The sequence below is a fragment of the Rana temporaria genome, chromosome 3 (genome assembly GCF_905171775.1).
Source record: "Rana temporaria chromosome 3, aRanTem1.1, whole genome shotgun sequence".
Classification (NCBI taxonomy): Eukaryota; Metazoa; Chordata; class Amphibia; order Anura; family Ranidae; genus Rana; species Rana temporaria.
In genome coordinates, this window is record NC_053491.1 from 219,050,969 (window position 1) to 219,074,453 (window position 23,485).

At 44.1% G+C, this 23,485-nt stretch overlaps 1 protein-coding gene across 1 annotated transcript in view; it reads right to left on the reverse strand.

The window, feature by feature from the left end:
- The window catches only part of ALDH1L2 (aldehyde dehydrogenase 1 family member L2), a 114,431-nt gene that overhangs the window by 38,709 nt on the left and 52,237 nt on the right, over window positions 1-23,485 (reverse strand). The window contains exons 7-10 of the mRNA XM_040344268.1: window positions 13,597-13,731; window positions 10,493-10,618; window positions 10,204-10,295; window positions 7,385-7,529 (exon numbers count right to left, since the gene is read on the reverse strand). Of these exons, the coding sequence (XP_040200202.1) occupies window positions 7,385-7,529; window positions 10,204-10,295; window positions 10,493-10,618; window positions 13,597-13,731 (498 nt within the window). The remainder of the gene's footprint in view (window positions 1-7,384; window positions 7,530-10,203; window positions 10,296-10,492; window positions 10,619-13,596; window positions 13,732-23,485) is intronic.

The following is a 23,485-nucleotide window of genomic DNA, read 5'->3' on the forward strand; positions in this document are numbered from 1 at the left end:
AAGCAAATTCCTATTCACTTTAAATACCCAATCAGATGTTTTTTACATGATCGAATAATTGAAATGAATATTCACATAATTGTTTGAGGTAAGATTCTCAAATCCTTTAGGTAAGGGCGCCTGCGAAGTCCTCACCCGAATCCGACCCGTCCTTCGGCTCCCGGGTGGAGGCACCGCCATCTTCGGTAAGGGAATCAGGAAGTGAAGCCTTGCGGCTTCACAGCCTGGTTCCCCACTGCTCATGTGCAAGTCGTCCCCACTGGTCCCTGCTGTCTTCTGGGACCTGTGTGTCTCCCAGAAGACAGGGGGGGACGGAAGAGGGGCCGGACATGCCGTAGATCGCTGCAGATTCAGACCCCTGAAAGGAACCAAATGTGACAACGGAGGGGGGAGGAACACGATAAGCGGAAGTTCCATTTTTGGGTGGAACTCCGCTTTAAGGCATCTTGCATGCTGCAGCTTGAAAAAGCTCAGTACAGGCATACACCACTTTTAAGTACACAATGGGGTTTATTTACTAAAGCTAGAAAGTGCAAAATCAGGCTCACTTCTGCACAGAAACCAATGAGCTTCTAACCCCAGCTTGTTCTATTAAGCTTTGGTTAAAAAACCTGGAAGCTCATTGGTTTTTATGCAGAAGTGAGCCTGATTTTTCACTTTCCAGCTTTAGCAAATAAACTCCATTGTGTACTTAAAAGTGGGGTATGCCTGTACAGCATTTTTCTTTACTGATTTGAAATGCAGCCCATTGTTTACATGTTGCCCCCACCCCCCCCAAAAAAACATACCACCAGCTGCCACTGCTGAGATGTAAAGATACATATGAAAAGGTGAAAACAGTGTTTTATATAAAAAAGGGCACTGTCAAATTTTAAATGTTTTCTTTAATACATGTAATTTAGTTAAAGCGGAGTTCCGCCCAAAAATGAAACTTCCGCTGTCCGGATTCCTGCCCCCCCTCCGGTGTCACATTTGGCACCTTTCAGGGGGAGGGGGGGAGCAGATACCTGTGTAATTAAGGTATTTGCTCCCACTTCTGGGCATAGATCGCCGCAGTATGCGATCCACTCCATGTCCGGCTCTCACGCCCCCCTGCTGTCTTCTGGGAGACACAAAGGTCCCAGAAGACAGCAGGGACCAGTAAGTTGACGCAGCGTGACTTGCGCATGCGCAGTAGGGAACCAGGCTGTGAAGCAAGATGGCGGCGCCTCCACCCGAGGGACAGATCGGCTTCGGGTGCTGACATTGCGGGCGCCCTGGACAATTAAGTGTTCATATTTTAAAAGTCGGCAGCTGCAGTATTTGTAGATGCTTACTTTAAAAAATAAAAATAAAAATCGTAACTCCGCTTTAATAGTAACTTTGCTCAGGAACTAGAAATTGCACGTTTTCTTTAGCAGAAGAGATATACAAGTGCTAATTTACCTAAAGGAGTTGAGAATCTTAGCTAGGTGGAATTCCGTTTTAAGATAGAGTTTAGAGCTACTTTATTATTTACTAAATAGCCTGTTACATTTATTATGCTTAAAAATATTAGTAAAACAGGGTACAGGGCAAGATTACTTGATGATAATAATGTTGGAAAAGCTCTGCAATGAGCAATCGCTTACTAATGGCTTGGCAGGGCTATGAGGACAGACTACATTTTCTCTCTAGGTTCAGTTAAGGTTACATTTCTTTAAAGGCTGAACATTAGGCAAGCAGCCAAATGCACTGCTGACATGCTTAGATCGGAACTGTCTTAAAGTGTATGTAAACTTTTGGTCTGTTAAATATACCACTGAAAGCATTTTATTATATCTGTTTCACTGGTAGTGCGAAAAAAAATATATCTGTTCATCCAGACAGAAATCTTGCGAGCTAAAAACTTCCTGTGCTCTCTCTGTCTCTGGACTGTTATTAGTTATCGTTGTTCAATGTTCTATCTCTGTGATCTACAAAACACCTTCCCCTGTTATAGAAAAGAGAGGAAGGTGTTACGTAGTCCTATCACATGTTCTTTCCCAGGATAGCACTCTAAGAAAAGGAAGCGTGTTAATGGCAGGATTACCAGATCAAAATAAAGAAAAGAAAACATTAAAAAAAATAAAACAAATGCAGCCAACGCATATAAGGTCTGGTAAGCTGCAGTACTATCTACACTACAATAGGATATACCTGTATAGCTGCAACAATGACTGAGATATAATTTTAACCAGCCGGAGGTTCCCTTTAAAGTAAAAGTAATTTGAGCGGCTAAAGAGACACTGGATTTGTTTTACAGGAGCTGGAAAGGGGTCTCCCACCATCGCATTTACTGGGCTCTCCCATGCGATCAGAGAGCCTTGTAAGGATGCGACCAGCAGCATCCGATTTCTGTGGCACAATGAGAAGAATGGATGTTGTTCCTCCCAATGTGTGATGTCAGGAACCGGAAGCAATGAGAATTTCTTCACTTCTGGTTTCGGTTTCATGTAAACAAGCCATTACTGGCTTGTGAAAGCATCAGAACAAACTGATCTCGGTTTGATTTGATGCTTTGGAGGCCAGAGAAGAGGTCTGGGGTCTAATAGACCCCAGATCTCTCCATTAGAGGGACCTGTCACGGCCCATGCTATCAGAAGGGATGTTGTTCATCCCTTAGGGTGTCAGCGGACACATCTTCGCTGACATCTGCCTGCCCATAAAAAGTCAATGGGTGGCCCACTCGATCCACCTGAAAAACGGACAGGCGTATCCAAGAGGGCCTATCGTGTAAAAGGGGCCTTAGGATAACAATAAAAGTGATAAAAAAAATGAAAGTTACAGCGTAAAAACATTTTTTAAATAAACAAAATAATTTAAAACAATTTAAAGCACACCCATTGGCCCCGCATGCATATGTAAACAGTGATCGCGCCACACATGTAAGGTATGTGACAAACGTTAGAGCGAGAGCAATAATACTGGGTACAGGCCTCCTGTGTAACTCTAAGCTGGTAACCTGTGAGGCCCCGTACACACGACCGAGGAACTCGACGTGCCAAACACATCGAGTTCCTCGTCGAGTTCAGTGTGGAAGCCGCCGAGGAACTCGGCGGGCCGACTTTTGCCATTGAACAACGAGGAAATAGAGAACATGTTCTCTATTTCCTCGCCGAGGTCCTCGTCGGCTTCCTCGGCCGAAAGTGTACACACGGCCGGGTTTCTCGGCAGAATTCAGCTCTGAACCGAGTTTCTGGCTGAATTCTGCCGAGAAACTCGGTCGTGTGTACGGGGCCTTAGGAACTCGACGTGCCAAACACAAAGGGTTCCTCGTCGAGTTCAGTGTGGAAGCCGCCGAGGATCTCGGCGGGCCGACTTTCCTCATTGAACAACGAGGAAATAGAGAACATGTTCTCTTTTCGGCCCGACGAGTTCCTCGTCGGCTTCCTCGCTGAAAAGTGTACACACGACCGAGTTTCTCGGCAGAATCCACCTCCGACCGAGTTTCTGGCTTAATTCTGCCGAGAAACTCGGTCGTGTGTATGGGGCCTAAAGGCTTTTAAAGCGTCACCAATGGAGATTTTTAGGCGCTATAGTACGCAATTTTAAACCGTGACATGTTTGGTATCTATTTACTCAGCATAACATCTTCTTTTATATTTTACCAAACAATCAGGTAGTATATTGTGTTTTTGTGCGTTAAAATGCATAAATGTGTGAAAAACCGCTGCGCAAATATTGCGTGACATAAAAAGAACACTCACAATTTTATTCTCTAGAGCAGGGATCCTCAAACTACGGCCCTCCAGCTGCTGCGGAACTACAAGTCCCATGAGGCATTTTAAAACTCTGACATTCACAGACATGACTAGGCATGATGGGAATTGTAGTTCCTGAACAACTGGAGGGCCATAGTTTGAGAACCCCTGCTCTAGAGCCTCTGCTTAAAAAAAAGATATATACATATATATATACCGTATATACTCGAGTATAAGCCGAGTTTTTCAGCAAATTTTTTTGTGCTGAAAATGCCCCCCTCGGCTTATACTCGAGTCACCTTTTTGCGCCTAATCTCCTGGATTTTGGGGACCCGTTACCTGTTGGCCATAGGTCCCCTGGACCCCAAACTTGGTACACATGTACCCCCACTCTTCTTCTACAAGTTTGCAAAGTTTGTTGTCCAGGAGACCTACAACCGGGGAGCACCGATTTTTGAAAGCCGGGCACCCCTTCCATAGACTTCATTGTTAAACGGTAATTTCTCCAGTGATTTGGGGGACCCAGTACCGGCCGGTCGTAGGTCCCCTGGACCCGGAACTTGGAACACATGTAGCTCCATTTCTCCTCTATAATTGTGCAAAGTTTGCTGTCTGGGGGACCTACGGCTGGGGAGCACCGATTTTTCAAAGCTGGGCACCCCTTCCATAGACTCCCATGTTAAGTGCCAGTCTAGTCATGGACACAGTGAGGCATGGACACAGTGAGGCCTGGACACAGTGAGGCAAATTAAGGCACAGTGAGGCATGGACACAGTAAGGCAAATTGAGGCACAGTGAGGCATGGACACAGTGAGGCAAAGTGAGCCACAGTGAGGCATGCAGATGGACACCCTAGGCTATACAAGTCAATACATTTTCCCAGTCTTTTGTGGTAAAATTAGGTGCCTCGGCTTATATTCGGGTCAGCTTATACTCGAGTATATACGGTATATAATGTTTGGGTTTTAAGTAGCTTTCTAGCAAAAAAATAAAAAATATTATTATATTATTATATATATATTTATAGGAGAGAAAAGTCAGAATTGTCCTGGACTGGTTAACTGTCAAAAGATTTGTATTTCATTCAAGTCAATCTTGTGAGCCAGGTTCCCAACCCCACCCCATTTCAACATGTTCACTGTCAGCCTAAGAGGTGGCTAATCAGGGGCGTCCATTAAGGCCTCCCTATCCATGCATCCGGCCCCTTGCAGGACCCCAAGCGCATGAATTTCAACGGGGGGCTCTAATAGGCTTCAAAATAGGATGGGCTAGAGGCGCAGAGAATACGCTCACAGCCCAGCCATGTGTGTTACAACAGCGAATGAATATTCACTATTGTAACACTGATCCTCCAACCGGCCAATCAGGAAGCGGGTCTGAGACACATTATCAGATTGGCTAAAAGTATAGGCGATCCTATTGGATGCCTAGAAGGAGAAGGGGGGGGACACACACTGCCGCCGTGATGGCTTGATGGCTGCTGCCCTATGTCCGATACCCATTGCCTGATGCCCAATGCCTGCTGCCCACTGCCTACATGGGGTAAGTGCCGGAGCGACACCAGCCACCTCTGTGTCTAGTGCAATGTTTCTCAACCTTTAAAAACTATGGACAGTCTCGAGGAACCTCATTCTAAAATGTGAAAGCTATTATAATAGTTTTACATGCAGCAACATCCACAAGTCCAAGTAGGACACTAAACGTTAGAGGTGATTTATTCTTCCAAAGAAAATACACTTTTGCAAACTGGTACTGACTAGTATTCCGGTGTTTCTCTTCTCCCTCAGTTTTTCCCCATCATTTAGCTAATGTGACCCCATGCTGATGAAGAGGGGCAGGGAAGGGTCAAACAAGGATGCAATGCAGACTACTGACATGTTCCTCATCAACTGGTCATTAGGACACCGGTAGCTAGAAGGTTGTAATGGTGCGCAATGAAAACCTGTGACTAAGTGTGACTAAAAAGGCAGCCTTCATCCACACACCGGCTTGTATATCATTTTTGGGCAATTTTTAGGCATTTTTCCAAAGGCACCCCTGAAGAAACCTCAAGAAAAAGGCTGGTCAAGTGCTGAAGCCTCGTACACACGACCGAGGAACTCGACGGGCGAAACACATCGTTTTCCTCGTCAAGTTCCTTGTCAGGCTGTCGAGGAACTCGACAAGCCAATTTTCTCCATTCCCGTCAAGGAAATAGAGAACATGCTCTCTTTTTGGCTCGTCGAGTTTCTCGACAGTTTCCTAGACGAAAATGTACACACGACCGGTTTCCTCGGCAAAAAAATATCTCCCAGCAAGTTTCTTGCTGGTTTTTGCCGAGAAACTCGGTCGTGTGTACGAGGCCTAAGTGTCTAGTGCTGGTCCTCACTTTTTCAGTCTGAGAGGCTCACATAAAAACAAAGTGAGATACTTACACTAGTTATATTTAAAGTATTACTAAACCCAGGACCCTACATTCACTATATCTGGTCTTCCACAGTACACAGAACATACATAAACAGAAAATGCAAATATTTTGGTAAATATATACTGCTAAATACCCTTTCTCATTAGCAGTATATAGCAGCCTTGTGACTTCTATCAGTGTCCAGCCGAGCACTGGTTAAAGCTTGTAGGAGGAGTCTTCATTCTCCTTTGACTGTCCAATAAGGCTGCAGGACACCTGACCCTTTGTCTGGACAGTGCTGATTGGCCCTGTGCCGATCATATGCACCCTCCCGAACAAAACAAAAAAAAAACTCTCTAGCAATACACACCAAACTGAGAATGTGCGGAGTGCTTCCTCTGTACTATCCGCAGATAGATTGGGGACTATGGAAGAAGAGGAGGATCAGCGAAGACAGGATCAAACAGCCCTTTTACACAAAACAGTGTATTAACCCGTGAGTATAACAAGCATGCTTTACTACTGATTTTACTGTTGTGGGTTTAGTAAGACTTTAACTCCTAAATGTTTTAATTAATACATAACTGAGCTAGTTCTCTCCCTGGAGTTCAGCTTTAAGTCATCTTGTCATGTCTGGCTATGAAATAAGTAAAGTTTGCAGTCGGCAGGCAGCCAGAGGGCTGTGGCTGTTTACAGTTCTACTTACGCCAAGAGTATGACGCAGTTAGTCGTACAGGCCAAGCTATCAGATTACTTTTTACACTCACTGTCCACCATTCCCTCTACAAAAGTTCTTTAACAAGGATTCCCAAATAACTACCAAATAAAAATGACATTTAACAAAATGTCCTGGACCATTCAGTGACATTATTTTACTTTTTTTGTTGTTTTTTTATACCGACAGATATCAGGAAGAGTTCCGGCAGTGAAGGATGAAAAATATAAATAAATGACAGGTCCTAGAAAATGGTCTCTCTCTTCAGGTCAAAGGTCGGTGTCAATGGGCTTTTGTTTGTGTCAGAACAGCTCCGTTCCCCATACAAGTCTATGAGAACAAATAAGCAGGTCGGGTAGATCTGTCAATAATTTCTGAAAGATCTCAAAAGCATCTCAAACTGATGTGAAAAACATGTTCATGGACGGTCCAAAGCCCAGTGACACAGGCCCTAAAACAGCTATGTAGCTTGGGGAACACTCATAGAACCACATTTATTGTATTGATAACACATGGCACCATAAGCTCATACATGCTTTTAGGTTTCCTTTTTTCGTCTACAAATGGATTTTCAGCACTCACATAATCTATAACTAGCTCTTCTTTATCTTCTCCTCTGAATTTCCTCACAACCATCTGTATGAAGTCTTGAAATGTAGTGGCCATATAGACATCTTCATTCTGTACTTCTAACCCACCACATTTCTGTTTGATCTCCTCAACCAACCTGTAAGTACATGATTCAGAGTGGAAATGATATAATGACACATAAAAGTTACCCTCAGCTGCCCTTCATTAAATAAATCTTCAAAATAACTGTCCACCTGCAAAGAAGACATAGGGGTTGATATACAAAAGGCAAATAGGCTGTTCACTTTGCAGGGTAAGTTGTAATGTGCAAGGGAATTAGCCCCAGAGCTTAGTGAATGGAGTGAAGTTTCACAATGCAAAGAATAATCAATCTGTGCAAGACAAAAATTAATAAAATGCAGCATTTTTGCGTGCAAATAATTGGATGATGGAAGCCAGCTTTATATCATTCACTAAGCTCTGAGGCAAATTTCTTTACTGAATGAACCCCCTAGAACAGTGATGGCAAACCTATGGTACGCGTGCCACAGCTGTGGGCACCCCAGCTATCCTGGCAAGCCGCTGCACCTCTCTAACCCTCCTCCCCCTGCCTGACAAAGCTGCGGGAGTAAGAAGTGCAGTGGCGTGGTAACAAGGGGAGAAGCAAGCATGGGCTGTCAGTGTATTTCCCCCGCTTGCCCGCCTTCTTCTGTCAAGCAGCGCTGGATAAGGACAGAGAGACACTTTCAGAAATCTCCTGAGAAAGCTATATAATCTAGTGAAACATGTCGAGAATGATGTTTATGTACAGTGGTTATACTAGCACCAATATGCTTATTTGTTTATTTTATTTTTATTGAGATTGTCTTAACTTTTTAATCTGATGTATTAAATAAAATGTGGTATTTTTTACTATACATGTTCTAATTTCAGCTTTTTGGGCACCTTTAAAGTCCCTTCCCATTTCTACTTGCTTCTAATAATTTTGGATGTGGTGTCTAGCTCCACCTGTCCTTGGCTGATTTAAATACATTGCTGACACTTTCAGGGGTTACCCCACATGTCACTACAGAACAGAGTAGTGATGCAGGGGCTAGCAGATCACAGTTATGGATGCAGTGGGAAACAAGGAATCCAACTTTTACCAGAAATGTTGGATTCTGTAGATCTTCAGTGTTTGCCTTTATCAACTGAATTACACACTGAAGTAAGCTGTGGACCACGTTGCACGTGTAGGTATTACTTATATTCCCTCTGTTCACAATTTAGAGCAACATTTTGGCCATTTCAATGTTCCAGCTCCATACTGTATACTGTGTCAGCATTGCAACAATGTGCTTTAGCTGTACTTGCTAGGCATGTGCATTTCGTTTCGTATCGAAATTCGGACACATTTTTCATTATTCGGACATTCGGATGCATACGAATTCCCGAATTGTAATATTAACGAATTTAACCGAATCCGAATTTGAAAACAATTCGATTCGAAAACAAATTTGAATGAAAATTTAAAGCAAATTTGAATCAAAATCTAAAAAATATAAATCGATTTCTAAAAAAGAATACAATAAAATAGAATATAAAATAATAAAACAATAGAATGAAAATCAAAGAATAGTAAAGAACAGAATGGAATTTAATAGAATGTAATCAAATATAATAGAATATGACCTGGCTTCTATCTATGTTCCATTTTCTGAAGTTCGAAATTCATATAGAATTAACTCAAATTCGAATAGAAAAATATTAGAAGAGTAAAATAATAAAATATATATATATATATATATATATATATATATATATATATATATACATATTTTATTCTGCTCTATTCTAATATTTTTCTATTCGAATTTGAGTTCATTCTATATGAATTTCGAACTTCAGAAAATGGAACATAGATAGAAGATAGATAGAAGAAGCCAGGTCATATTCTATTGTATTTAATTACATTCTATTAAATTACTATTCTTTGATTTTCATTCTATTGTTTTATTATTTTATATTCTATTTTATTCCATTCTTTTTTAGAAATCGATTAATATTTTTTAGATTTTGATTAAAATTTGCTTTCAATTTTCATTCAAATTTGTTTTCGAATCGAATTGTTTTCGAATTCGAATAGAATTTGTTTTCGAATTCGATTCGAATAGAATTTGTTTTCTAATTCGATTCGAATAGTTATCGAATCCGGACGAAATATTTTCGAATTCGACCGGATTTTTCGAAATTCGGTCGAAAACGAACGAGTTCCGAAAACGAATTTAACACATGTAACGAATCGAACTTAACAAAATTAATTAAATAACGAATTAAAACGAAACAAAACTAATTTTTCCCTTTTGCACATGCCTAGTACTTGCTATCTGACACCTAAATATCTGCACAGTCTCCCTTGCTTATTTCCTGGGCTGGTGGCACTATAATAATTTGCTATTCAGAGATCCAGAACTTATTTAAAACATCTCTGCCTCCACAAAAGTCTCAGGAGCTAACACCAGTGTGTAAATCAGTTCTGTGGTTTAACTCACCATACAACCTCTAGTGTCTGCTAATCACTGTGGCCAGCACCATCGCAAATAGGGGAAATACTCACTGTAAACACAGCTGTTGGAACTTTGGGCCAGTCCACCTTTTAGTTTCAAAGCACTTTTATACTACCAAGAGTATGGACATTGCCAACAACGGCACAAATCTCACAATTTGGAAAACACGGCTGAAGGTTATAACTATTACAACAGGGCTATGTTAATGGGAAGGAAAAATATGCTCAATTCCTAGAAACAAATGAGTACTGTCTAATTCATAGGAAATGTTTAAATACCACTGACCTGACAACATCCATGGATGCAGCACCGGATTTAAAAAAATCAGTTGCGTCTTCTATTACAGCAACATTAGTTAGAATCCCCTTCCAAATGTCCTGTATAAAATAAAATAATGCCTGTCAATGATGGCTACATTTTTAATAAAATGATGTGACTTTTTTTATAGATCAGTCTGACATTTGTACTGTTTTTTTTTTCAGATCCGATAGTGGAAGACATACTCACTTCAGAATTTGTCTTTTAGGGTATTATTGGAAGGGAAAATGTGTGTTGTGCTTATGGTAAGTCTTACCCTGATATTAGATTCCATATTTTTTTCCTCATCCGTTAGCTCCAAGGTGGTAACATCTCCTCTTGAAAAGTAATTAGATGCAGGGATCATTTTCCCATCTTCAAATTGAAGATTTTTAACAATTAACTGTAACATAAAAATATATATACATATAAAAATAAAGTCTTTGGTGCATAGTAGGGAGCATGATAGGGAGAATGTGGTGCCCCATAAAGTTCTCTCTGCATTATATACAGTGTGCTGAAAAAAGCTTGGTAATAGAAAGAGACGATGGTGACATGACTTTGAGTGGACATATGACTGGGTTGCCCTTTTTCAAGCTTTTTATTCAAAAAGTAATTGAAATAATAGACACTTGCTAGCTTTTGGACTCTGTAAAGTACAGTGCTAGGCTTTATAAATCGGTCAGTTATTATTATTTTTTAAACAACAGTATGGCTGCAGTAAGACCGCGCTGTTGCTTTATAAATCAGCCCCATATAGGGTGATATTTACATCAGACATTTGCTATACATTCCCTGGAGAGGCATTTGACCTACTTACAAAATATGTTAGGTAGTCATATTCTGCATAGACAACGGATCAAATAACATTTTTGCACCATCTGTTCTTCAGCTCTTAGTGCTGGTTCACACAGGGGTGACTTAGCTGTCTGACTAGTCGCGCTCCATGCATTGCAATGGAACCGTTCTAATAGGAGCAGAGGCGGCTCTAGGCTTTGTGAGGCCTTAGGCAAAACTTGACATGGGACCCCACTCACGCCCATGATGGGGAAAAAATAATTCAAGGACAAGAGCCTCTTCCCCACAACCCTGGCCGATGGTTGTGGGGATCTGCGGCCAGGGGGCTTATCGGAATCTGGAAGCCCCCTTTAACAAGGCAGCCCCCAGATACTGCTCTTTAATAACTAATGGGCGGGGGCCCAACCGGTGATGTCACCAGGTGAACCCTCCCCCTTGTGACGCCATTGACTGAGGGCATGCAGGGTCATTTTAAGCTTTGGTAATAAAACCTGGAAGGTCATTGGTCTTTATGCAGAAGTGAGCCTGATTTTGAACTTTCCAGCTTTAGTAAATAAACCCCATTGTGTACTTAAAAGTAGGTTATGCCTGTACAGAAGTCGTTATGCAAGCCGCAATTAAGTCACGCTGTACAGGGCGGCTTCAGAGTCGGAAAACTTTGAAGCTGCCTTGTGTGAACCGGCAATTACTGTATTCTTTGTCAAGTTTATAATGTTACATTCATTCATTCAAATATTCAGGTGGTGAATCACTGCATTTTACAATAAAAATAAAATGATTCCCTATGGTGGCCTGCTGTCTATTGTGCTGAACATAGGGAAGGGAAGAAAGTGAATCCTCCTAGTGCTGAACTTGTGAAAAAAAAGCACTACGGAGAAGACTTAGGCCCCTTTCACACTGAGGAGTTTTTCAGGTGGTACAGCGCTAAAAATAACGCCTAAATACCGCCTGAAAAACTCCTGCTCAGCCTTCTCAATGTGAAAGCCCGAGGGCTGTGCATGGTAGCCAATCAACTTCTAACTTCAGCTTGTTCAAATAAAGTGATTGTAAACTATCACCTTGTTATGCCCCGTACATACGATCGGAATTTCCGATGGAAAAAGTCAGACTGACTTTTTCCATCGGAAATTCCGACCATGTGTATGCCCCATCGGAAATTCCGATAAATTCCATTGGAGTTTACATAGAGAACATGTTCTCTTTTCCTCCGATAGAATTACGTCAGAATTCCGATGTGAATTTGGTTGGAAAAAGGTCCGATCGTGTGTACAGTGCATAAGACAACCCAATAATTTTATTAAAAAAACATTATAAATACCTTTTTCCCTTTTTTATAAGTGAGTACATTCCCTGCATAAGAGCTGAGGGAGGAGAAGCAGCAGTACACTGAGCTTTCCAGTGAATGACTGTGCAGGGCATACTTTCTCATACAAGTACATGGTACAGCAGGCACATATCAGGGGCCAGATTCACAAAGAAGTGCCTATCTTTAGGCGGGCGTAGCGTATCTCAGATACACTACGCCGTCGTAACTTAGAGCGGCAGGTCCCGTATTCAGAAAGAACTTGCGCTCTAATTTGCGGCGGTATAGTGTAAATGGGCCGGCGTAAGCCCGCCTAATTCAAACTAGGCTGGTAGGGGGTGTGTTGTATGTAAATGATTTGTGACCCCACTCAAATGACGCGCTTAACGAATGGCGCATGCGCACGCATGCTCAGTATCATGTCGAAATTTAAAAATAAATTACGCCCGCTCAATGCTTAGTCGACGTGAACGTAACCTACGCCCAGCCCCATTCACAGACGACTTACGCAAACAACGTAAAATACGACGCTGTTCGGACGTTTCCGACGTCCATACCTAACATGACTTACCCCTGCTTTATGAGGGGTAACTTTACGCCGGTCAGACGCCTTACGTAAACAACGTATCTTGATACGCCGGGCGCACGTACGTTCGTGAATCGGCGTATCTAGCTCATTTGCATATTCAACGCGGAAATATACGGAAGCTCCCCTAGCGGCCAGCGGAAATATGCACCCCAAGATACGACGGCGTAGGAGACTTACACCGCTCGTATCTAGGCAAAATTCATGCGTAACTGATTCTAAGAATCAGGCGCATAGATACGACGGCGCACATTTGGACTAACGACGGCGTTCGTGGAGATACGCCGTCGTAAGTCCACTGTGAATCTGGCCCATAGAATGTGAAATGTTGGGGTAACAAACACTTTAAGCTTTGACAAACACCTGGAAGCTGATTGGTTTCTATGCACAGCTGCACCAGATTTTGCACTCCAGTTTTAATAAATCAACCTCATAACCTGCACTGGCCACAGGTCTGATCAGTCTAATCATGCCTTTCACGTTTAACAAATTATTGTAGTTTACAATGTGAGTCCTAAATGTTCACTAATTTATATAATGTACTGAAGATTTAAATGGATGAGCATTTTTGTAGATACAAAGTACAGATAACAAAGAAAATACATTATTTGCATTAATGAAATGTTCATCATTGAAGTCAAATTTGCACTACAGTTATCTGTGTTCAGGTCAGTAACGCATGTCTAATGCCTACCATTTTTCCATCTTTACCAAAAAGAACTAGTCCATTTTTTGTAACAAGTCCTGGTCTCGGTGCCTCATCAATAGGCAACTGTTCCCCAGCAGGCACTGTTCCCTCCAGTAAAGAAGATCCATAAAGCGTCACCATCTGATGGAACAGAAAATCACAATAAACATTTATTTTTTAGGTGTGTGGTATATCTTCTCAGACTCTAGAGAGCACTCTTGGCATACCAACCTCTATTTAAGTTAAAAGGGACTCAGGATACAAACAAGAGCGCCTCAGGCAACGAAAATAAATACACCTGGTTCAAGGTGCTAGTCTCAACTTACCACCGTCAGAACCATGAGGAAGAAGTAATTGATTGCACACTTGAATCCAAAAGATGCTGGTGAAGTTTTCTTTATTGTCATAAGCCAGACACACTTGCAAGAATGAAAAGTTGACGTGTTTCACACAATCGTGCTTGTTCATTGGATTCAAGTGTGCAATCAATTCCTTCTTTTAAGTTAAAAGGACACTGGATGTCGTCTCAAACATTTCTGCACTCTGGCTAAACAGATATAAACATCTTTTCCACCTTTTTCTGTGGTTCAAGCAAGCAAGTAACATAATAACATAACACTTAATGGTATCTGTTGATCTTAGTAGCTCTGTTCTAGTACTTTGAAAACACAGAAGATGACATAGATAGGACTGCAGTTAACCTTTAGTGGTGAGGTGTACATAATACAATGGTGTTAAAAGGCCTTTGAAGTCAGAATACTTCTCCTTGGTGCCCAGGGTAGAGGATTTGTGATCACCCCACTGTTTATTTATATTTTTTAAATGTTGTGTGCAGCCTCAGTCCTTATTGCATTTTTTTACTGTGCTGGCTAGGGATGAGCTCCGCGTTCGATTCGAACGTATGTTCGACTCGAACATCGGTCGTTCGATCGTTCGTCGAAACTCGAACAAAACGGGTCGTTCGCGCCAAATTCGAGTGACGCAAAACGTCCCATAATTCACTGGGGCGTTGAGCGCTGATGATTGGCCAAGCATGCTGTATGTCCCGCATGCTTGGCCAATCACAGCGCTCAAAAAACGAAGAGCCATAATTGGCCAAAGCCAGGGTGGCTTTGGCCAATTATGGCTCAGGGGGATTAGTACACGCCCCCCACTATAAAAGGCAGCCTGCACGGCTGCCTAGTGTAGTGTGTTGGCGGTTCTAGAGAAGATCAGTCAGTCAGACAGAGAGAGATAGAGAGATAGAGACACAGTGTCTTAACTAGATAGATAGATAGATAGATAGATAGATAGATAGATAGATAGAAAGATAGATAGAGTAGGAAGTGTAGTCAGTATAGTTAAAAGTACAGTTTGTAGAGAATATATTCACATCCTTAGGCGTTGTCAATATATTTATAAACTGTACAGCTCAGCTAGTTTATCTATCAGGCAGGAGATTGTTCTACATGCAGCGCTCTAACGTGTTGTATTGCCTGCATTAGGGATTTACTTTAAATATAATTATTCTGTGTTATTTAACGTGTGCTAGTTAATTGCACACACAGACGCATTACCTGTTACTGCACGTGTGCAATTTATTTGCACAGAAGCGCAGTCGCTGTTAATGCAACTGGGCTATTGAATTGCACAGAAACGCAGTCGCTATTACTGCGTGCGTGCTGTTTAATAGCAACTAAAGGCAGTTGGTGTCACTGCGTGCGTGCTGTTAAATCGCATTTGACCGCAGTCGCTATTACTGCGTGCGTGCTGTTTAATAGCAACTAAAGGCAGTTGGTGTCACTGCGTGCGTGCTGTTAAATCGCATTTGACCGCAGTCGCTATTACTGCGTGCGTGCTGTTTAATAGCAACTAAAGGCAGTTGGTGTCACTGCGTGCGTGCTGTTAAATCGCATTTGACCGCAGTCGCTATTACTGCGTGCGTGCTGTTTAATAGCAACTAAAGGCAGTTGGTGTCACTGCGTGCGTGCTGTTAAATCGCATTTGACCGCAGTCGCTATTACTGCGTGCGTGCTGTTTAATAGCAACTAAAGGCAGTTGGTGTCACTGCGTGCGTGCTGTTAAATCGCATTTGACCGCAGTCGCTATTACTGCGTGCGTGCTGTTTAATAGCAACTAAAGGCAGTTGGTGTCACTGCGTGCGTGCTGTTAAATCGCATTTGACCGCAGTCGCTATTACTGCGTGCGTGCTGTTTAATAGCAACTAAAGGCAGTTGGTGTCACTGCGTGCGTGCTGTTAAATCGCATTTGACCGCAGTCGCTATTACTGCGTGCGTGCTGTTTAATAGCAACTAAAGGCAGTTGGTGTCACTGCGTGCGTGCTGTTAAATCGCATTTGACCGCAGTCGCTATTACTGCGTGCGTGCTGTTTAATAGCAACTAAAGGCAGTTGGTGTCACTGCGTGCGTGCTGTTAAATCGCATTTGACCGCAGTCGCTATTACTGCGTGCGTGCTGTTTAATAGCAACTAAAGGCAGTTGGTGTCACTGCGTGCGTGCTGTTAAATCGCATTTGACCGCAGTCGCTATTACTGCGTGCGTGCTGTTTAATAGCAACTAAAGGCAGTTGGTGTCACTGCGGCTATTTTGTTACTTTACACTTGAGCCAAGTCGCTCTTACTGTGTGGTTGCTGTTTAATACCATCTGAAAGCAGTTGGTGTGACAGCGACTATTTTGTTACTTTACACTTGAACCAAGTCGCTCTTACTGTGTGATTGCTGTTTAATACCATCTGAACGCAGTCGGTGTGACAGCGACTATTTTGTTACTTTACACTTGAGCCAAGTCGCTCTTACTGTGTGGTTGCTGTTTAATACCATCTGAACGCAGTTGGTGTGACAGCGACTATTTTGTTACTTTACACTTGAGCCAAGTCGCTCTTACTGTGTGGTTGCTGTTTAATACCATCTGAACGCAGTCGGTGTGACAGCGACTATTTTGTTACTTTACACTTGAGCCAAGTCGCTCTTACTGTGTGGTTGCTGTTTAATACCATCTGAACGCAGTCGGTGTGACAGCGACTATTTTGTTACTTTACACTTGAGCCAAGTCGCTCTTACTGTGTGGTTGCTGTTTAATACCATCTGAACGCAGTTGGTGTGACAGCGACTATTTTGTTACTTTACACTTGAACCAAGTCGCTCTTACTGTGTGATTGCTGTTTAATACCATCTGAACGCAGTCGGTGTGACAGCGACTACTTTGTTACTTTACACTTGAGCCAAGTCGCTCTTACTGTGTGGTTGCTGTTTAATACCATCTGAACGCAGTTGGTGTGACAGCGACTATTTTGTTACTTTACACTTGAGCCAAGTCGCTCTTACTGTGTGGTTGCTGTTTAATACCATCTGAACGCAGTCGGTGTGACAGCGACTATTTTGTTACTTCACACTTGAGCCAAGTCGCTCTTACTGTGTGGTTGCTGTTTAATACCATCTGAAAGCAGTTGGTGTGACAGCGACTATTTTGTTACTTTACACTTGAACCAAGTCGCTCTTACTGTGTGATTGCTGTTTAATACCATCTGAACGCAGTCGGTGTGACAGCGACTATTTTGTTACTTTACACTTGAGCCAAGTCGCTCTTACTGTGTGGTTGCTGTTTAATACCATTTGAACGCAGTTGGTGTGACAGCGACTATTTTGTTACATAACACCTGAACGCATAACTATGGCTGGAAGGACAAAGAGAGGCAGAGAGTCACGAGGGCAAGCAGGCTCTGCATCTAGAGGTAACGCTGGTGATGGATGTGGTGCATCCTCTTCAGCACGTGGCCGTGGCCGCTCGTCCTTCTTTTCGGGAGCTGGCCGTGTTGAGCCTCAACATGCTGAGAAATTAGTTGAGTGGATGACCAAGCCGTCCTCATCCTCCTCATCCTCTCTCACACAGACTGATTATAGTTTGTCTGGCAAAGCAGCTGCCAAGGCGTCCTCTACCCTCTGCACAATGGGATCACACAATCCTTCCCTAGTCCCACCGTGTCCTCCTGAGGAGTCCCCCGAACTGTTTCAACACAGTGTTGGGTACATGCTAGCTGAAGATGCACAGCGTTTTGAAGACTCCGATGACGGAACACTGATAGAGGAAGGCATTGATGTGAGCCCAGGGAGAGGGGGTGGCCGAGAGGGACAACAATCTGGGAGTGATGTTCCCCCAGCTGGAGCATACTGCCAGGTTGTCGCCAGTGATGATGAGGAGGGAGGGGATGATGAGGTCATTGACTCTACCTGGGTGCCTGGTAGGAGAGAGGAGGAGGAGGAAGAGGACGAGGCACAGGCACATCTTCAAAGAGGCAGGAAGCCCTCCAGGGGTCAGCTTAAGGGCAGTACACCAACTGCATTACGTGGCGCTGCTGTGTCTCAACGGTACAGCAAAAGTTCTTTGGTGTGGGCCTTTTTTGAAACCTGTCCATCAGATGCTACCTTTGCTGTTTGCAACATATGTCTCAAGCGTATCTCGCGTGGCCAAAACATCACCCGCTTGGGCACCACATGCTTGTCCAGACATATGTCGACCTGCCATGCAGCTCGTTGGCAGGCATACCAGAAAGACCCACACCAAAGACCAAAGCGGTCCTCCCCTTGCCCTTCTGTGACCTCAAACCCCACTAGACCCCTAGTCCTCTCTGCAGCCTGCACCGAAGGTGTAGAAATAGGTGTGTCACAACGTAGTAGTGGTAGTACATCCGGCCAATCTACTGATATTACCAGACAAATTTCCCTGCCCCAGCTGCTGCAGCGCCGAAAGAAGTACGCTCCCAGCCATCCACATGCCCAGCGGTTGAATGCTAGCTTAGCAAAATTGCTAGCACTTCAACTGCTACCTTTTCAGTTGGTAGATTCTGCCCCCTTCCGTGAGTTTGTGGAATGTGCAGTACCTCAGTGGCAAGTACCCAAACGCCACTTTTTTTCACGGAAGGCGATTCCGGCTCTCTACCGGCATGTGGAAGGCAATGTCCATACCTCGCTGGACAGGGCGGTCAGTGGTAAGGTGCATCTTACCGCTGACTCATGGTCCAGCAGGCATGGACAGGGACGTTACCTGTCTTTTACGGCCCATTGGGTGACTCTGCTGGCAGCTGGGAAGGACGCAGGTCAAGGCACAGTAGTTTTGGAGGTTGTTCCACCACCACGCCTCCAAAACACTACAACTGCTTGTGACACACCTCTCTCCTCCACCCCCTCCTCTTCTTCTTCCTCTGTGGCCTCTTCCTGTGGTGATGTTGGCTCAGAACCAGCCGTGCTCCGTAGGCGTACGACGGGCTACGCAGGAATGCAGGCCAAGAGATGCCATGCGGTCCTAGAGCTGGTGTGCTTGGGAGACAGGAGCCACACTGGGGAAGAGGTTCTTTCAGCTCTGCAGGGGCAGGCTCAGAGGTGGTTGACGCCACGCCAGCTGAAGCCTGGAATGGTGGTCAGCGATAATGGCACCAACCTCCTCTCTGCCCTGCGACGTGGAAAACTCACCCATGTGCCCTGTTTTGCGCATGTTCTCAATTTGGTGGTGCAGCGGTTCTTGGGCAGGTACTAGCGGCAAGATCCGACTTGGACACCTTCCCCACGGAAAATCCTCTGGCTTACTGGGTCTTGAGGATGGATCACTGGCCAGAGCTTGCACAGTACGCAATTGAGCTACTGGCTTGCCCTGCATCCAGTGTTCTTTCAGAACGTACATTCAGTGCTGCTGGAGGCTTTGTGACCGATCACAGGGTACGCCTCTCCACCGACTCTGTTGATCGACTGACCTTCATCAAAATGAATCAGGCTTGGATCAACACCGGCTACCAAGCACCTGATGCTGATGTTACTGAATAAGAATTTTGTGTTGAAATATCAGATCCCTTTGAGACTGCTGATGCTGAGTGACTGTCCTGTTGTGCTGCTGATGGAATATCCTTCTCCTCCTCACTTTTCATGCTGTTAGCTAGTAAGAAATTTTGTTTTTCTGTGCTCCGCCACCAGTGCCTAAGGCCTAATTTTTCTGCCCCTGTTTAACAGGGGCGCCTAATAACAATTTTGGATGCAATACTTTGCACGTGGCCTAAGGCCTAATTTTTCTGCCCCTGTGTAACAGGGGTGTCTAATAACAATTTTTGATGCAATACTTTGCACGTGGCTCCTTGTTGCGCTACAATTACAGATATTGGGAGGGGTTGCAGTGTTATGTTGCGCCTACGGACACATTTTTATGCCCCTGTGTAACAAGGGCGCCTAATAACAATTTTTGATGCAATACTTTGCACGTGGCTCCTTGTTGCGCTCCAATTACAGATATTGGGAGGGGTTGCAGTGTTATGTTGCGCCTATGGACACATTTTTATGCCCCTGTGTAACAGGGGCACCTAATAACAATTTTTGATGCAATACTTTGCACGTGGCTCCTTGTTGCGCTCCAATTACAGATATTGGGAGGGGTTGCAGTGTTATGTTGCGCCTAATAACAATTTTGGATGCAATACTTTGCACGTGGCCTAAGGCCTAAGGCCTAATTTTTCTGCCCCTGTGTAACAGGGGCGTCTAATAACAATTTTTGATGCAATACTTTGCACGTGGCCTAAGGCCTAATTTTTGTGCCCCTGTGTAACAGGGGCGTCTAATAACAATTTTTGATGCAATACTTTGCACGTGGCCTAAGGCCTAATTTTTGTGCCCCTGTGTAACAGGGGCGCCTAATAACAATTTTTGATGCAATACTTTGCATGTGGCCTAAGGCCTAAGGCACAATTTTTGTGCCCCTGTGTAACAGGGGCGTCTAATAACAATTTTTGATGCAATACTTTGCACGTGGCCTAAGGCCTAATTTTTGTGCCCCTGTGTAACAGGGGCGTCTAATAACAATTTTTGATGCAATACTTTGCACGTGGCCTAAGGCCTAATTTTTCTGCCCCTGTGTAACAGGGGTGTCTAATAACAATTTTTGATGCAATACTTTGCACGTGGCTCCTTGTTGCGCTACAATTACAGATATTGGGAGGGGTTGCAGTGTTATGTTGCGCCTACGGACACATTTTTATGCCCCTGTGTAACAAGGGCGCCTAATAACAATTTTTGATGCAATACTTTGCACGTGGCTCCTTGTTGCGCTCCAATTACAGATATTGGGAGGGGTTGCAGTGTTATGTTGCGCCTAATAACAGTTTTGGATGCAATACTTTGCACGTGGCCTAAGGCCTAAGGCCTAATTTTTCTGCCCCTGTGTAACAGGGGTGTCTAATAACAATTTTTGATGCAATACTTTGCACGTGGCCTAAGGCCTAATTTTTGTGCCCCTGTGTAACAGGGGCGTCTAATAACAATTTTTGATGCAATACTTTGCACGTGGCCTAAGGCCTAATTTTTGTGCCCCTGTGTAACAGGGGCGCCTAATAACAATTTTTGATGCAATACTTTGCATGTGGCCTAAGGCCTAAGGCACAATTTTTGTGCCCCTGTGTAACAGGGGCGTCTAATAACAATTTTTGATGCAATACTTTGCATGTGGCCTAAGGCCTAAGGCACAATTTTTGTGCCCCTGTGTAACAGGGGCGTCTAATAACAATTTTTGATGCAATACTTTGCATGTGGCCTAAGGCCTAAGGCACAATTTTTGTGCCCCTGTGTAACAGGGGCGTCTAATAACAATTTTTGATGCAATACTTTGCACGTGGCTCCTTGTTGCGCTCCAATTACAGATATTGGGAGGGGTTGCAGTGTTATGTTGCGCCTACGGACACATTTTTATGCCCCTGTGTAACAAGGGCGCCTAATAACAATTTTTGATGCAATACTTTGCACGTGGCTCTTTGTTGTGCTACAATTACAGATATTGGGAGGGGTTGCAGTGTTATGTTGCGCCTACGGACACATTTTTATGCCCCTGTGTAACAAGGGCGCCTAATAACAATTTTTGATGCAATACTTTGCACGTGGCTCCTTGTTGCGCTCCAATTACAGATATTGGGAGGGGTTGCAGTGTTATGTTGCGCCTATGGACACATTTTTATGCCCCTGTGTAACAGGGGCACCTAATAACAATTTTTGATGCAATACTTTGCACGTGGCTCCTTGTTGCGCTCCAATTACAGATATTGGGAGGGGTTGCAGTGTTATGTTGCGCCTACGGACACATTTTTATGCCCCTGTGTAACAAGGGCGCCTAATAACAATTTTTGATGCAATACTTTGCACGTGGCTCCTTGTTGCGCTACAATTACAGATATTGGGAGGGGTTGCAGTGTTATGTTGCGCCTATGGACACATTTTTATGCCCCTGTGTAACAAGGGCGCCTAATAACAATTTTTGATGCAATACTTTGCACGTGGCTCTTTGTTGCGCTACAATTACAGTATGTTTGAGGGGTGCCCTTTTTTCTACAATTTTGCTTTCCCAAAAAGATAATGCCACCCCCCCACCACCCCTAAAATAATCGAGATATTGTTCCCACACAGCACGTGCGCAACCAGTATTAAATGACTTTGTTCTTATAATAATTTAATGTTGTGCAGGGACATTTCTAAACATGTGCCACTACTAGAGACACACAGCAGGTGTGATATTTGAAGGAATTTTTCATTTTTTTTTTTCACTTTAAACATCATTAAAATCGCTGCTCCGCAAAAACGTCCGTTTTTAAAATATTTTTTTCGATTGATACATGTTCCCTGGGGCAAGACCCGGGTTCTGAAAGACGTTTACCAACATTAAATTGAATATTGGTCTTTAAAATGATCGTTTTTGAATTCGAACGTTCGAGTCCCATAGACTTCAATGGGGTTCTAAATGTTCGCGCGAACCCGCGGTCTGTTCGAACGTTCTGATGCGAACCGAACCCGGGTATGTTCGGCTCATCCCTAGTGCTGGCAGGCTACGTACAAATATATGTATCCACGGGGGCATAACTATAGGGGTCGTTGCTCCCCTGACAGATTTATCTGCCCCTGGATAGGAGAGGTGGCACGGCGAAGCGGCTTTTAGAAGAACCAAACCCTTCTATTATCCTTCTCGCTCCTGCAGCCGCTGAATTCCTACGGGAAGGAGAGCAGGAGAACTGGGCTTTCAGCGGTTGCAGGACCCAAGATAATGGAGGGGTTTGGTTCTTCTGTAAGCCGCTCCACCGGGCTACCCATACTATCCAGCCTGGTGCCCTGGGTCTTCGGTCTGCCTCTCAGCTATGCCCCTCGACTCCAGGCTGCTGCTGCCAGGTAAGTCTTGCTTCCTGGCCGAGTGTACAAATGCATTCTCTGTGCCCCTCCTGTCACATTGCCTCCCCTCCTGTCATACGGTGCCCCCCTGCTAGAATGCTGTCCCCCTGCTGTCAGATTGCCTCCCCTCCTGTCATACTGTGCCCCCCCTATTGTCACACTGCCCCCGCTGTAACACTGCCCCCCTGCTGTCAAACTGCCCCCTGCTGTCACACTGCCCCCTGCTGTCATAATGCCCCCTTGCTGTCACACTGCCCCCCTGCTGTCATAATGCCGCCCTACTGTCATACTGCCCCCTGGCTGTAGCACCTTCCCCCTGGCTGTTACACTGCCCCCCCGACCGCTGTCACACTGCTCTACCTGCCCCCCCTGCTGCCATACTGCCCCCTGCTGTTGTACTGCCCCCCTGCTGTTGTACTGCCCCCCTGCTATCACACTGCCCCCCCCCCCACTGTAACACTGCCCCCTGCTGTCATCCTGCTTCAAGCAAGGCAGGTTATACTCTCTCCACCTTTAATTCAGAAGAATGTGCTTAAAGCAGGTTTGTCACAGGTCTGAGAAAATCCTACTAGTACCTCTGACAGATTGGCAGCCAAGCTGTATTACCAGGTATTTACAATTATATTGTTATTGTACCCCTATTTCCACTCTATCCTCGATCTACCTTTCTCATGCTGTCCAATAATACAAACAGAACATTATCATTTAGTGTGCAC